The 16189-nt window shown below is 43.7% G+C and overlaps 4 protein-coding genes and 1 pseudogene across 4 annotated transcripts; all 5 read right to left on the bottom strand.

Annotated features, from left to right (window-relative positions):
• Positions 1 to 516: 516 nt before the first annotated feature.
• Positions 517 to 3251, bottom strand: LOC134439488 (protocadherin alpha-8-like). The gene is made up of 2 exons (XM_063189385.1): positions 3182 to 3251; positions 517 to 2828 (listed from the first exon to the last, which is right to left on the bottom strand). The coding sequence occupies exons 1-2, from the start codon at positions 3249 to 3251 to the stop codon at positions 517 to 519; spliced, it is 2382 nt and encodes a 793-aa protein (XP_063045455.1).
• An 880-nt stretch (positions 3252 to 4131) lies between these two features.
• LOC134439487 (protocadherin alpha-7-like) lies at positions 4132 to 6585 on the bottom strand. The gene has a single exon (XM_063189384.1). The coding sequence runs from the start codon at positions 6583 to 6585 to the stop codon at positions 4132 to 4134; it is 2454 nt and encodes an 817-aa protein (XP_063045454.1).
• A 770-nt stretch (positions 6586 to 7355) lies between these two features.
• On the bottom strand, positions 7356 to 9740 carry LOC134439486 (protocadherin gamma-A11-like). The gene has a single exon (XM_063189382.1). The coding sequence runs from the start codon at positions 9738 to 9740 to the stop codon at positions 7356 to 7358; it is 2385 nt and encodes a 794-aa protein (XP_063045452.1).
• Positions 9741 to 9960: 220 nt separating this feature from the next.
• Positions 9961 to 12628, bottom strand: LOC134439485 (protocadherin gamma-A5-like). Its single transcript, XM_063189381.1, has 2 exons — positions 10277 to 12628; positions 9961 to 9981 (listed from the first exon to the last, which is right to left on the bottom strand). The coding sequence occupies exons 1-2, from the start codon at positions 12626 to 12628 to the stop codon at positions 9961 to 9963; spliced, it is 2373 nt and encodes a 790-aa protein (XP_063045451.1).
• Positions 12629 to 13158: 530 nt separating this feature from the next.
• Positions 13159 to 15939, bottom strand: LOC134439484 (protocadherin alpha-13-like; annotated as a pseudogene).
• Between the last annotated feature and the right edge of the window lie 250 nt (positions 15940 to 16189).

Below are 16189 nucleotides of genomic sequence, written 5' to 3'. Positions count from 1 at the left end.
TGTTGGTGTTGTCCACGTGCCACACTAAATGAAGAGCATGGTTGCTGTTCAACAGAGAAGAAGTAGGAAGTGTTGAAATGTCATGGATGTCTGTGAACATCACAGCTGCATTGTAGCAACAAATATTCAATACAAACCAACCCAACCCTTAAAAGTGCAAACAAGCAACTTAAAAACAGAAGTAGGTTGAGAAGTAAATCGCAATTCAAAATACAGCACAATGGTTTCAGCACCATGAACAGCGACCGAGCCAGTGTGGAGTTCCCCCCCGGTGGTAAACTGAATGTTCTTTGGGGAACTTTTAAATTTTACAGTGTGAGTGGGAGTGATGCAGAATTCCAACCATCTCAGGAAACCCAGCAGGCATGTCAGCACCATGGACAGCAGCACGCCAATACATTTTGACACCAGGGCGTCATGCGTCACACATCAGACTTCTTTAAACGGCTTACGCGTGCACTTAACAGCAATAGCTAGGTCCTGCCATATTTTAACACGCACATAAAACATGTGAAGTCATGAAAGACGTCTTACCTCAATGGAAGTTCTACTCCTGCGATCAGGTACAACCAGTGTATTCGCATTGCTGCCAGGAACTATAGTGGAACCGATACTCATTCTGGGTCCAACCAACATGTAGCGTTTGTCACCAGATCTGTACTGGATGCTGTGGCACAGTGTCCCGTCATAGTTTTTGTCTTGTAAGTATTTGGAGGAGTAGTCAGTGGACTTTGAGCACTGCATCACAATGAGCACGATAATACTGATTATGAAAAGGCCGGAAACCGAGCCCAGTGTGATTATTAAATAAAACGTAACATCCGTCTCGTCCTCGTTTGTAGCTTTGTTTATGGTATTGGAAGCAGCAAATGCCTCCATTGGTTCAACGACATGGACAATAACTGTAGCTGTAGCCGATAGAGAGGTGTTCCCGTTATCCTTGATGAGAATAGTCATTTTATGCTGAGCTTCATCCGTCTCTGTAAACGATCGAAGCGTTCTGATCTGTCCTGTGTAGCGGTCCAAGCCAAAGAGAGTGTGATCAGATACTTCTTGGACAGAATATAGCAGCCACCCGTTGTAACCGATGTCAGCATCGTAGGCCCTGACTTTGCTAACTAAATGTCCATGGCCAACATTACGCGGCACTTCCTCGAAGCACTCAGCTGACCCATTTGCATTGACTGGATAGAGGATGACAGGTGGATTGTCGTTTTGATCCAAAATGTACACATTGACTGTAACGTTGCTACGAAGTGGTGGAGTTCCTGAGTCAGTCGCCACTATGTGAAACTGAAAAGTTTTCATAGTCTCAAAGTCGAGGCTTTTAAGAGCGTAAACAATGCCGTTGTCAGAGTTGACATTCAGGAAAGCTGACATGTCATTTTGCAGGCCGTCACCTCTAATAAGACTGTACGTGATGGCTGAGTTTTCATTTAAGTCTTTATCAGTTGCACTCACTGACAGGATGCTCGCACCGGGGGCGTTATTCTCCATGAGATACAGTTCCAGAGGATTTTGAGCAAATTCTGGCGCGTTGTCGTTAACATCTGCCATCAAAACGTTCAGTATTTTGGATGTTGACAAAGGCGGTTGCCCTGAGTCAGATGCTGTGATTGTGATGTCATAAATAGACGTTTCCTCTCTGTCCAGGGGTGTCTTTGTGACAAGAGAATACATGTTATTCTGAATAGACGGTTTGAGCTCGAAATTGACATTTTCTGACAGGCTAACTGTTACTTTGCCGTTGGGACCCGAATCCCTGTCTGATACACTGATCAGGGCAATGACTGTACCTGGTTTAGAATCCTCTGGAACTGAATTAAGAAACGAGGTTAGTTCAATGTCTGGTTTGTTATCATTAACATCTTGTATTTTTATGACAACTCTACTCTCCGCTGATAAAGAAGGCTGTCCCTTGTCTGTGGCTTGGACATCAAGTTTAAAAACTTCACTGTCCTCGAAGTCCAACTGTCTTTTTGTTGATATTTCACCTGTTATTTTATCTAATTGAAATATGTCATACACTTTACGCTTTAGGGTTTTACCAAGCGTGTACTCAATATCACCATTCAACCCCTCGTCTCTATCAGTAGCGTTAACTTTAACAATTACTGCGCCAACTGCAATGTTTTCTGGTACGGTGACTGAATAGGTATCTTGACTGAAAACCGGACGATTATCATTTGTGTCCAGGACAGTTACGGTGATATTCATGCTCCCAGACTTGGGTGGATTTCCACCGTCTATTGCAGTGAGAATTAGTCTATGGTCCTTGGCAGTCTCTCGGTCCAGCGGCTTTTTCAAAACTAAAAAAGGAATTTTATCTTCGTCGTTTCTCCTGAAGTCTATTTCGAACATGTCATCTCGACTTAATTTGTATGCACGCACTGAATACGTTGCCGTGTCCGGATCTCTGGCTGCATGCATTTGGAAGCGTGTCCCGACAACGGTTTGCTCCCACATTTCAAAATGCTGTTCCTTTTCAGGGAAGCTAGGAGCGTTGTCATTTACATCCGTTATTTCAACCTCCACATAATGTATTTCAAGGGGATTTTCAACTACAATTTTCAGATTTATCAAGCATGCGGCATTGCCCTCGCACAGTTCTTCCCTGTCGATGGCATCACTGACAGACAATACGCCACTATTCTGATTTACCTGGAACAGCGCGTCCTTAGATCCAGAAACGATACGAAATCGCCTATCCGTCAGAGAACTTGTATCAAGACCCAAATCCTTTGCAACGTTTCCAACAGCATATCCATCCTTCACTCCTTCTGGCAACGAGTACCTTATTTGTGCCGACGCATGTCCAACGGAGAATACTAAAGCAAACGCCCGAATAATCCACCAGCACCCCGATCCACGCCTTTGTCGTCCACCCTCCATTGCTAATATCGCACAGTCTTCTTCAGAAATCAGAAACCATCAGCTATCAGTAAAGGATGGCAAAATGTGAACAAAAGATTCGATACATTTTCTCACTAACCGACCAACGTTTTTGCACAACACCGTGTGATGGTGGGGGTGTCCGCGTCTTTGTGTGTGACATCAGCTTCACGTAACAGGATAGACGGAGAGTGATCAGGCCTTTTTCTTGAACAACAGCGTCACCATTTGGTGAAGACTGAAGAGCAACAAGACAGATGTATGAGAGTTTAGAGAACACACACCACACATAACACAGAATAGATGACATTTCCATCGGGATACAAATAACAGCCCGAACGACTCTGGTTGCATCGCATTCAAGCTGATACGCTAGCACTGCATCACATAGGCCTACTTGTACAGCATTAGCTTGATATGCATTCGAACTACTAGTCCCACAAGCAGCAAGTGAATCCACGGTGAGGCAAACAAAGTGTAACAGACTATTATGTCACCGTGTGTGTGTGTGTGTGTGTGTGTGTGTGTCGACATGCAGTTTCAGCACCATGAACAGCGACAAAGACACACACACGCGCATCACACAACGCACAACAAGCATATTATACTTTGTACTTTGTATGTTTTATGATTTAAACGCCCTGCTATTCCTCAAACGTTAACTGGATGTCAACAGCTGGCAGTTGTTTAGGTGAACTATGTTGATTATACAGCAAATCGTGTGAGTGTGTGTGTGTGTGTGTGTGTGTGTGTGTGTGTGTGTGTGTGTGTGTGTGTGAGAGAGAGAGAGAGAGAGAGAGAGAGAGAGAGAGAGAGAGTGTGTGTGTGTGTGTGTGTGAGAGAGAGAGTGTGTGAGAGAGAGAGAGAGAGAGAGAGAGAGAGAGAGAGAGAGAGAGAGCCTGATTTGCATGCAAGAGCGAAAGCCACTTTCAGCACCATGAACAGCGACCAACGCCAGGCATGGCCACACACGTGCATCATACAACACACGACAAATACTGTATGTTATGATTATTTAAACGCTTTGTTATTCCTCAACCATTTACTGTATGTCAACAACTGCCTTGTTGTTACTCTATGGTTAACTAAAACTAAAAACTAAACTAAAAACTAAAAAAAGGAACCGATTGTGAAATGGGAAATGGCGCACCACCCCTCACATTTCATTCATTCATTCATTCATTATTTCATTCATTCATTCATTCATTCATTCATTCATTCATTCATTCATGCATCCATTCATCGCAGGAAGCAACTGTACGCAGAATATGAAACACACCAGCATACAGCAACAGGTTTTGAGAGCACGACAGGTGCTGAGAGCATATGGACACATGAAAGACGTCTTACCTCAATAGACCCTCTACTCCTTCGGTCTGGAACCACAAGAGTATTCGCATTGCTGCCAGGAACTATAGTGGAACCGATACTCATTCTGGGTCCAACCAGCATGTACCTCTTGTCTCCAGATCTGTACTGGATGCTGTGGCATAAAGTTCCATCATAGTTCGTGTCTTGCAAATATTTGGACGAATAGTCTGTGGACTTAGAGCACTGCATGGCTATCAGAACTATGATACTGACGATAAATAGCACTGACACTGAACCTAAGGTGATTATCAAATAAAATGTGACATTGTCCTCATCTTCGCTGTTTGCTGCGCTTTTGACATCTGATGCCGCGAAGGCCTCTTTTGGCTCAACAAGTGTGACGAATACCGTAGCAGTAGCTGAAAGAGAAACGTTCCCGTTGTCTTTGACCACAACAATGAGCTTTTGCTCCGCCTCATCTGTCTCTGTGAAGGCCCGAAGTGTGCGTATCTGCCCCGTGTAACGATCCAGACTGAAGAGTGTGTGGTCAGTAACTTCTTGGAGAGAAAACAGTAGCCAGCCGTTATATCCAACATCTGCGTCACAGGCTCTCACTTTGGTGACCAAGTTCCCAGAGTTCATGTTGCGAGGGATCTCCACAATACCCTCTGCCGAGCCATTGGCACTAACAGGGGACAGGATGACTGGTGTGTTATCGTTTTGATCTAGAATGTAGACTTTGACTGTAACGTTACTGCTGAGAGGGGGACTTCCCGAGTCTTTGGCAAGAACTGCAAACTGAAAGGTTTTCACTTTTTCAAAGTCAAAGCTTTTCAGCGCATGGATGTGTCCGTTCTCAGCGTTAATGTTTAGGAAGGACACCATGTCGTTTTGTGCGTCATCATTTCTGACAATGTGGTATGTAATGAGAGCGTTCTCATCCAAGTCTTTGTCGAATGCACTTACAGAGAAAATAGAAGCGCCAGGAGCATTGTTTTCATTCAGATACAGCTCCAGAGGGCTCTGGGGAAAATGTGGACTGTTATCGTTCACGTCTGATATCTCTACTTTCAGAGTTTTTGAGGTAGACAGGGGAGGCTGACCAAAGTCGGTGGCTGTTATTGTTATGTCGTAGTGTGCGGTTACTTCCCTATCCAAATGGCCTTTAGTTACCAAAGAGTACATGTTATTTTTAAACGATGGCTTCAGTTCAAATGGCACATTGTCTGCCAGAGAACACGTTACTTTCCCATTGTCACCCGAGTCTTTGTCTGTCACACTTATCAATGAAATAACAGTCCCAGGTTTGGAATCCTCAGATACAACGTTAGAAACTGAGGTGACGTCGATATCTGGACTGTTATCATTGGCGTCAATAATTTTGATGATGAGGCCGGATTCTACCGTCAAAGGCGGCTGTCCCTTATCTGAAGCTACCACGTCTAATTTGTATATCTGAGTGTCTTCATAGTCCACATTTCCTTTAACTGTTATTTCACCTGTTGTGCTATCTAACTGAAACACTTCATAAACTTTACGATGTAAATTTCTACCAAGTGAATATTCAACTTCACCATTAGAACCTTCATCTGGATCTGTTGCTTTTATTTTGATTACAGTCGTTCCAATGGGTACATTTTCTTTCAGATCTGCAGCATACGTCTCCCGTGTAAACACAGGACGGTTGTCATTTGAATCTAGCACCGTAACCGTGATATTTAAGGTGCCTGATTTTGGAGGGCTACCTCCATCTATAGCTGTTAGAACAAGCCGATGTGTACTCTGACTTTCCCTGTCCAATGATTTCTTCAAAACAATGAATGGTATTTTCTCTCCATGTCTTTCCTTTGTCTCAATATCAAATTGTTCATTTTGATTCAGTTTATAAAAGCGTACGGAATTCATACCCACGTCAGGATCAGCTGCGCCCTGTACCTGAAAGCGAGTGCCGACTATGGTCAGCTCCCCCATTTCAAAATGCTCCTCGCTATCAGGGAATTTAGGAGAGTGGTCGTTAACATCTGTGATCTCCACGTCCACGTAGTGAATTTCAAGTGGGTTCTCGACGACAATCTTTAGATTAGACAAACATGCAGTGCTTGCGTCACACAAGGCTTCTCTATCAATACTTCTATGGACGAGCAAAACGCCATTGTTCTGGTTTACCTCGAAAAGAGGTTCATCCGATCCAGACACGATACGAAACCGCCTTTCCACCAAAGAGCCAGCATCAAGACCTAAATCCTTAGCAATATTTCCAACAACAGTTCCCTTTTTCACCTCCTCTGGAACAGAGTATCGTATCTGAGCCGAGACCGGTCTCCCGATGCAGTGTAACAAAGACCAGCATACGACAAGCCCCAAGTAATTCCATTTACGCATTTTCCAGCTTTCCATCCTGAAGTAGATCCTTTGTGCAACACCACCCTCAAAAAATGCCGTTTAAGTAGCTAACTTGTTTGCCATTATCGAGTGAATTTAAGGTAATCTCGCCTTGTCTGCGTGTCGCACCATCCGGGAAGAGCAGCTGTGTGCGATAGAACAAAAAGCTACAGCAATGCTAATAAAAAGGAGGCAGGGCTTCGCCCCTTCCTTTTTGCTTAGGCAACACTGACATCATGTGGTGTGGAGAATTACAATAGAATCCCCACAAATTGTTTTGTTTGAGTTTAAGTTTCACAGTGCGTAAAGTTGATAGACGCCCTTTATATAGGCACACATATGCTGAAAAGCGGATTACTGGTGATACCCATTTACCCATCAAATGACGTTCTTAATAATTGTTAGATGTATTTACATCTTAAAATGTTAAATGTGTTCAGTATGCACTTCAGATGTTCCAGAAAATGGTCTTTGCATGCCAATAGCAGAAAGCGCCAGTTTCAGCACAATGGACAGTTCCAACACGCGTACCAAACTTTTATGAACTGTTTTCCAGCATGTAGCCTACATTCCACACTGCCACACATATAATTTGATTATCCACACACATGTAGATGTTGTGTTGCAACACACACACACACACACACACACACACACACACACACACACACACACACACACACACACACACACACACACACACACAGCACATTGGCTTTAAATGTATCAAGAACCCCGCTCAGAAAGCAACATATTGCATAGCAAAACGTTCATAACTCAGTAACGCTTACCTCTCCGGAAGCTCTGCTTCTGCGATCAGGAACAACTAAGGTGTTTGCATTGCTGCCAGGAACTATAGTGGAACCGATACTCATTCTGGGTCCAACCAGCATGTACCTCTTGTCTCCAGATCTGTACTGGATGCTGTGGCATAAAGTTCCATCATAGTTCGTGTCCTGCAAGTACTTGGACGAGAAGTCTGTAGGTTTTGCGCATCGCATTGCTATCAGCACAATGATGCTAACTAGGAAGAGACATGAAACTGATCCCAGTGCGATAAATAAATAAAAAGTCGCATTGCTGTCCTCGTCATTGCTAACAGCACTTCTCACATCCGACGCTGCAAAAGCTTCCTTAGGTTCCACCAGGCTGACTGTCAGTGTGGCTGTAGCTGAGAGCGAGATGTTGCCATTGTCTTTGACCAGTATTACGAGTTTGTGTTGGGCCTCGTCTGTTTCAGTAAACGCCCGTAGTGTCCTTATCTGTCCAGTGTAGCGGTCCAAACTAAAGAGAGTGTGGTCTGTCACCTCTTGTAGGGAGAATAGAAGCCAACCGTTGTACCCTATGTCTGCGTCATAAGCCCTCACCTTTGTGACCAAATAACCTCCATTGACATTACGTGGAATCTCCTCCACGCCTTCAGCCGAGCCGTTAGAGCTGACTGGATATAATATCTTTGGGGCATTATCATTTTGGTCCTGAATATAGACTTTCACGGTGACGTTGCTACTAAGTGGTGGGTTGCCCGAGTCTTTCGCTAAAACTTGGAACTGAAACATTTTCACACTTTCAAAGTCGAAACTTTTTAGTGCGTGGATAACTCCGTTCTCAGAGTTAATGTTCAGGAAGGATATAACATCCTGAGGCACTCCCTCATTTCTAATAAGATGGTATGCAATCAAGGCGTTGTCATTTGTGTCCTTATCAGACGCACTGACGGAAAATATGGCGTCACCTGGAGTGTTATTCTCCATCAGATAAAGTTCTAGAGGATTCTGTGAGAATTCTGGGGAGTTATCGTTGACATCGGATATTTGGACATTAAACGTTTTTGAAGTGGACAGCGGTGGCTGACCTAGGTCTGTGGCTACAATGGTGATATCATAGTCTGGCACAAGTTCTCTGTCCAGTGGTCTTTTCACTACAAGAGAATACATGTTGTCTTGAAAGGAGGGTTTCAGCTCAAAAGGAACATACTCTGATAAGCTGCAGGTAACTTTGCCATTATCACCTGAATCCTTATCCGTGATGCTAATAAGAGATATTACTGTCCCTGCTTTAGAGCCTTCAGACACAACATTAGATAACGAGGTAACTTCAATCTCAGGCTTGTTGTCATTCACGTCAATTACTTTTATTATGACCCTGCAATTTGTTGACATAGCAGGTTGACCCTTGTCTGAAGCTGTAACATCTGCTCTGTACACCTCCGTGGATTCAAAGTCAATTATGCCTTTCACTCGTATTTCACCAGTAACCTCGTCTACTTCGAAAGTGTCATAAACATTTTGTTTTAAATTATTAGCAAAATAATATGTCACTTGCCCGTTTACACCGGCATCGGCATCACTAGCATTCACTTTCAAGACAAATGTGTTAGTTGCAGTGTTTTCTTTTACTGATGCTGTGTAGGAATTCTGACTGAACACTGGTCTGTTATCGTTAACATCTTGAACAGATATAGTGATATTTATGCTACTTGACTTCGGCGGGTTCCCACCATCAACAGCGGTTAACACTAGGCGGTGTACAGACTTACGTTCCCTATCCAAAAGGTTCTTAAGTTTTAAAACTGGTAGTTTGTTATCCTCGCCGTCATCTCGTACCTCTAGCTCAAAATGGTCGCTGTGACTCAGTTTATAGAGGCGTAGAGAATTCGCACCAGAGTCTGAATCACGGGCAGCTACTAAGGGGAAATCTGCTCCCGGCAGCGTGTTTTCGGCTACCTCTAAATGATCTTCTTTCTTTAGGAAGCGCGGAGCATTATCATTTACGTCCATAATTTCAACAGTCACATAATGTATTTCCAAAGGATTTTCAACTGCTATTTTCAGGTTTATTAAGCATGCTGCGTTTCCTTCGCACAGTTCCTCTCTGTCGATATTTTTGTGAACAATCAAGACGCCATTATTTTGATTTACCTGGAAAAGAGCGTCCTTAGTCCCAGAAACAATACGAAAGCCTCTCTCCACCAACGTGCCTACATCCAGTCCCAGATCCTTAGCAACGTTTCCAACAACAGATCCCACTTTCCCCTCCTCTGGAACTGAGTACCGTAGCTGTGCCCAGACCGTCTCCCCGAAACACAAAAGAAGAAAGAGCTGAGCAGCAATCCACGGAAAACCCGGCCCGTTTCTTTGTCTATCGTCTCCCATGGTGAACCACGTAGTCTCGATCAAAATGACATGTATCCTCAACCTCGAAATTCTTTTGCAGTAGCAGTATTCCACATGTTTGTCATTTACGCTTAAACCATTTACCATGCGCACTCCATCGCTTTCTAGTCTGCCTCCGACCTCGTACAAATCACACTGCGCATGAAACAAAAAAGCTGGATGGGGGCGTGAATGGGCAGGGCTTACAGTAGCTGGTTTGCTAGTACAACACTGACACCACCTGGCCCACAACCATGCACACAAAATGTATTTGGAATGATCCCCAAGCTCCCTGCATTTGTTATTGCTTGCGATACTCGCTTTCAGCACCAAGGACAGAGCCAAAGACAATGTAACCCTGTTGCTACTGTTTGACAGTGTGTGCAGTGTGGCGTGATGTGACCATATAGTTTGATAGGTAGAATTAAACTTTTCGATGGCATCAACGTATCTTGACAAACTACACACTTTCTGTCATATGAGTCATAATTCAAAAGGAAATGCCACAGCAGTAAATGGAATAGAGCAGCCCTTACCTCACAAGATGCTCTACTCCTGCGATCAGGTACAACCAGAGTATTCGCATTGCTTCCAGGAACTATAGTGGAACCGATACTCATTCTGGGTCCAACCAGCATGTATCTCTTGTCTCCAGATCTATACTGGATGCTGTGACACAAAGTTCCATCATAGTTCGTGTCTTGCAGGTACTTGGACGAGTCTGTGCTTTTGGAGCATTGCATTGCAATCAACACAATTATGCTGACAATAAACAGCACCGAAACGGATCCCAAGGTAATTATGAGGTAAAAGGTAATGTCATTGTCCTCTGCCTCTCCTGTTGTCTTAACGTCCGACGACGCAAACGCTTCCTTTGGCTCCACCACTTTCACGACTATGGTGGCTGTGGCAGATTGTGAAACATTGCCATTGTCTTTCACCAGCACAACTAGTTTTTGTTCCGCTTCGTCTGTCTCTGTGAAAGCACGAAGTGTCCGTATTTGTCCAGTATAACGGTCTAAACTAAATAAAGTATGGTCAGAGACTTCCTGGAGAGCAAATAGTAACCATCCGTTGTATCCGACATCCGAGTCGCAAGCTCTCACTTTGGTCACCAAGTGACCTGCCTTCACATTACGAGCAACTTCTTCTACGCCTTCAAAAGAGCCGTTTGCACTCACGGGATACAAAATGACGGGAGCATTGTCGTTTTGGTCTAAAATGTACACGTTTACCGTGACATTGCTGCTCAGTGACGGACTCCCGGAGTCATTCGCCACGACTTGAAATTTAAACGCCTTTGTGGTTTCAAAGTCGAAACTTTTTAGCGCATGAATTACTCCAGTGTCAGAGTTCACGTTTAAGAATGATGCCATGTCATTTCCATCGCCTCTAGCAATGTGATACGTGATGGCAGCATTTTTATCCAAATCGTTGTCTGAGGCGCTAACAGAGAATATGGATGCACCTGGTGCGTTATTTTCTAGCAGATACAGTTCAAGGGGATTTTGGGAGAACTGAGGGCTATTGTCATTTACATCGGCTATTTCTACCACCAAACTTTTAAATGCAGTCATAGGCGGCACTCCGAGATCTGTTGCTTGTATTGTGATGTCATACTGTGATGTGTTCTCCCTGTCTAAATGGGATTTAGTCACCAACGAGTACATGTTTTCTTCAATAGACGGCTTTAAATCAAATGGTAAAGTACCCGAGAGGCTACAAACAACTTTACCGTTCATACCAGAGTCCCTATCCTTTACACTAATAAGTGAGATCACTGTTCCGGGTTTGACATCTTCAGATATTACATTAGATAAGGATGTCACGTCTATCTCTGGTTTATTGTCATTAACATCTTGTATCTTTATCATGACTCGACAGTCAGCAGCCATTGGGGGTTGGCCTTTATCAATGGCCTGTATTATTAAGCTATAAACGTCGTGTTCTTCAAAGTCTATCTCACCTTTAACTTTGATTTCACCAGTGGTACTGTCTAAAGCAAATATGTCATTCACCCTCTTTTTGATGTTTCTGCTGAAAGAATACTCAATGTCCCCGTTAATGCCCTCGTCTGCATCCGTAGCGTTAAGATTCATCACGGTAGTTCCAACTGGAGAATTTTCTGCTAAATTCACAGTGTACACACGTTGACTACATTCAGGGGGGTTGTCATTTATGTCAAGCACTTTAACTGTAATGTTCAGAGTACCGGATCTTGGAGGAATTCCGCCATCGGTTGCTATCAATTTAAAACTATGTTGTTGGATGCTTTCTCTATCTAGCGGCTTTTGCAGTACCAAATACGGAGTTTTATCCCCATATCCACTGTCCTGCAATTCTAAGTCAAAATGCTCAGTTTGGAGTAATTTATATGAACGTATTGAATTTACACCAACGTCTGGATCACGGGCATTCTGTAGCTCAAAGCGTGTGCCCTTTCGAGTGTTCTCGGCTATTTCCAAATGCAATTCTTTATCTTGGAAACTTGGTGAATGATCATTTATATCAGTCACTTCAACAGCAACATAATGTATTTCAAGAGGGTTGTCCACGACTATTTTTAAATTGATCAAGCATGCTTCGTTGCTTTCACACAGCTCCTCCCTGTCTAGTTGTCTAGCGACTAACAACATACCATTGTTCTCATTTACCTCGAAAAGCGGGTCCTTGTGTCCAGAAACGAGGCGCAGCTTTTTATCAGCCAAACTACCCGAGTCCAGACCTAAATCCTTAGCGATATTTCCAATAACGTGTCCCGCTTTTACCTCCTCTGCAACGGTGTAGCGAATCTGTGCCGAAACCTGCTCCTTTACGAAACACAGCAGCAAGAATCCCAGTGCAGTCCTGCCTTGCTCCCACCACCGCCTTTGTTTTCGGTCTGCCATCGCAAAAATGGTGCTAAATCATCAGACGTTGACAAGCAATGCTCCTTTGTCGATTTAGAACGCTAAATTAGTAAATCCATCGATGGGAAGCGTGCGGAATGTGTCATATAACGATAGCATGGAACAACCGTGCCGTGCGCATTTGTCTTCCAGGGCAACACAAAGGGCGCTATGCACTGAGAGGGGCAGGGCTTAGATGCACGTATTTTATGTTATCTTGTGTACCACTGACATCGTCTGGCTGGGCAGGGTTTATGTTTCTGAACAGTGTACTCTACATCCATGCAGTCACCATGACCAGCTTGACCACAGTAGCCACGTTAACACATGCATTAGGTAAATGCACACCAGTATAAATGAGTGGGTCAAACAAGTCGTCCTTTATTTTACAAGTCACAAAGACATCATCTTAAACCTGATATTTTTCACACAACAGCCATTGTGTAGTACATCTGTGAGAGCATGCGCTCTGCTACAGTGGAAACACAAGCGCTGTTTCAGAACCATGGTCAGCTACCAGCGATTGGCAATCATTCTAATGGTGCTGCAGTCATATAGGCTACTTTACTGAGAAACTAGATGGCTTTGCAATGGTGGTATGAATGAAATGACACCTGCATGTATAAAGCAGCAGCAGCAAATGGATATTTCAACACATTTGACTCAGATACCGAAGGAACAAATTACGCAGGGAATGTGACATGAAATAGAACCTTTTGATGAACAGAAAAACACACAGAGCATATGTGTAGTGATACCAATAATTAAAATACGCACTTAACGCACATCCGTTAAGATTTCCACCACATGGTTAGTGTTGCAGTGATGGAAAATAAATGCACGCCGTGCGTAAAACCACGTCTCCAAATCGTGCTTTCCACACGGAAACGTATACTGCCTAAAATAGTTAAGCTGTGTGTGTAGTGTCAACATGTGGTGTTGCTTACCTCTTCAGAAGGCCTTCTGCGGTCTGGTATGACTAGTGTATTCCTATTGCTCCCTGGAACTATAGTGGAACCGACACTCATTCTGGGTCCAACCAGCATGTAACGTTTATCTCCAGATCTGTACTGAATGCTGTGGCACAGGGTGCCGTCGTAATTAGTGTCTTGTAAGTATTTGGAAGAATAGTCTGTCGACTTTGAACACTGCATTGCAATTAGGACTATGATGCTGATGATGAACAGTGTTGAGACACCAGCAAGGGTAATGATCAAGTAAAACGTGACACTGTCTTCTTCACTGTCCTTTACAGGACTTGTTATGTCTGAAGCAGCAAATGCTTCCTTGGGCTCCACGATTTTGATGATTATAGTTGCTGTGGCTGACAGTGAAACGTTGCCATTGTCTTTTACGATTATAACGAGTTTATGTTCTGACTCGTCTGTTTCTGTAAAGGGGCGAAGGGTCCTAATTTGTCCAGTATAGCGATCCAGGCTAAATAAGGTGTGGTCAGACACCTCGTGAAATGAATACAGTAGCCAGCCGTTGTATCCGATATCTGCGTCAAAGGCGCGTATTTTGGACACCAAATGCCCTCCGTTCACATTTCGAGGAATTTCTTCCACACCCTCAGCAGTCCCGTTTGCACCAACAGGGAATAGCACCACAGGTGCGTTGTCATTTTGGTCCAATAGAAAAACGTTAACAGTAACATTGCTGCTGAGAGGGGGAGTTCCAGAGTCTGTGGCAATCACGTGGAATGTAAAGTTCTTCATCGTTTCAAAGTCAAAACTTTTCAGCGCATGAATACTTCCCGTGTCCGAGTTGATATTAAGGAATGATGATTGGTCGTTTGGCTTTCCATCACCGCGACTTATATGGTAGCTGACAGCTGCATTTTCATTAATGTCCTTATCTGACGCACTAACAGAGAAAATAGCTGCTCCCGGTTCGTTATTTTCTACCAAATATAACTCCAGTGGATTCTGAGAAAACTCTGGTATGTTGTCGTTGACATCTGAGACTTCTATGGATAAAGTTTCAGTTGTTGAGAGAGGAAGGTTTCCTGAATCTGTCGCTGTTATAGTTATGTCATAATGAGATTGGAGTTCACGGTCTAACTTTTGTTTAGTTACCAAAGAATACATGTTGTTTTGGACAGATGGTTTTAACTCGAATGGTAAGTCTCCTGTAATATGACAGTGCACTTTACCATTGGCGCCTGAATCCTTGTCTGTCACACTAATGAGAGAAATGACAGTGCCTGGCTTTGAATCCTCTGAAACTACATTGGAGAGGGATGTAACCTCTATCTCGGGTTCATTATCATTCAAATCAACAATTGTGATTATTACCTTGCAATCATTATTCAGCGACGGTTGCCCCTTGTCGGATGCTCTTACACTTAATCTGTATATTTCATTCTCTTCGAAATCAAGTTTACCCTTCACACGTATCTCACCTGTTTTCTTATCCAAAGAGAACAAGTCTTGCGTTTTACGCTTCACTACTCCACTAAAGCCATATTCCAAAAGTCCATTAACCCCATCGTCTAGATCTGTTGCATTTACAGTCGTTACTACGGTGCCATTGGGAGTATTCTCGTCGAGGGTGACTGAGTATGTATCTTGACTACATGTTGGACGATTGTCATTAACATCAAGAACTGTAACTGTGATATTGATAGTACCAGATTTGGGTGGATTACCACCATCAAGTGCTGTTAAACGTAGTACATGCTTGCCAGTTTTCTCCCTGTCCAGTAACTTCTTCAGCACCAAATGTGGACTCTTGTCTCCATGCAAACCATCACTTAATTCCAAATCAAAATTGTCATTCTGGCCCAGTCTGTAATGACGCACAGCATTGATGCCTACATCCAGATCTCGAGCTGATTGCAGTTCAAACCGCGTCCCTGTATTCGTGTTCTCTGCTATCTCTAAAGACTGTTCTTTCTCTGGGAATGAGGGGGAATTATCATTTACATCTGCGATTTCAACCGCCACATAATGTATTTCTAAAGGGTTTTCTACGACAATTTTCAGATTTATCATACAAGCGCCGCTGTCATCATCACACAACTCCTCCCGGTCGACGGTATTGTCCACATACAATGCGCCAGTGTTCTGATTTACCTGGAAGAGAGCGTCTTTGGAACCGGAGACAATGCGAAATCGCCTGTCTACCAAAGAACTAACATCCAGACCCAAATCTCTAGCAACGTTTCCAATGACTGTGCCCACTTTTGCCTCCTCGGGAACCGTGTACTTGATCTGTGCCGATACGTACTCCCCGAAAAAGATGAGAAGGAAGAAAAGCACCGCCATCCCCCAGTACTCCCATCTCCGCCTTTGTCCTCTGCTATCCATCTCCGACGAGAAAAGCAACACTTTTGTCAACGATTTTGAAATGTCTCACTAAAACCACGAAAGAAAATGTTCATAATCCAAATGCGTAATATCCATCAGATTTCATATCCTCATTTCGGCTTGTTTTGTCGTTTCCCCATTCATGCGACCCACCGTTCTGTGTGGAACAAAATAGGCAACCCAGGATGCAATGCAAGGGGCTGGGCTACATAATGGAAACAACCCCTCCCCTTGTGTAATAGCGACACCG

The sequence above is a fragment of the Engraulis encrasicolus genome, chromosome 23 (assembly GCF_034702125.1).
Source record: "Engraulis encrasicolus isolate BLACKSEA-1 chromosome 23, IST_EnEncr_1.0, whole genome shotgun sequence".
NCBI classification, from domain to species: Eukaryota; Metazoa; Chordata; class Actinopteri; order Clupeiformes; family Engraulidae; genus Engraulis; species Engraulis encrasicolus.
This window is presented reverse-complemented; position numbering and strand designations above follow the sequence as displayed.

Coding starts and splice junctions, on each gene's coding strand:
- LOC134439488 (XM_063189385.1), bottom strand. CDS start 3,251: ATGCGATGCAACCAGAGTCGTTCGGGCTGTTATTTGTATCCCGATGGA. Junction 2,829..3,181: donor TGTCATCTATTCTGTGTTAT/GTGTGGTGTGTG, acceptor CGTTTGCTTTAG/TATTCTCCGTTGGACATGCG.
- LOC134439487 (XM_063189384.1), bottom strand. CDS start 6,585: ATGCGTAAATGGAATTACTTGGGGCTTGTCGTATGCTGGTCTTTGTTA.
- LOC134439486 (XM_063189382.1), bottom strand. CDS start 9,740: ATGGGAGACGATAGACAAAGAAACGGGCCGGGTTTTCCGTGGATTGCT.
- LOC134439485 (XM_063189381.1), bottom strand. CDS start 12,628: ATGGCAGACCGAAAACAAAGGCGGTGGTGGGAGCAAGGCAGGACTGCA. Junction 9,982..10,276: donor GGAGTAGAGCATCTTGTGAG/GTAAGGGCTGCT, acceptor GTTGTGGGCCAG/GTGGTGTCAGTGTTGTACTA.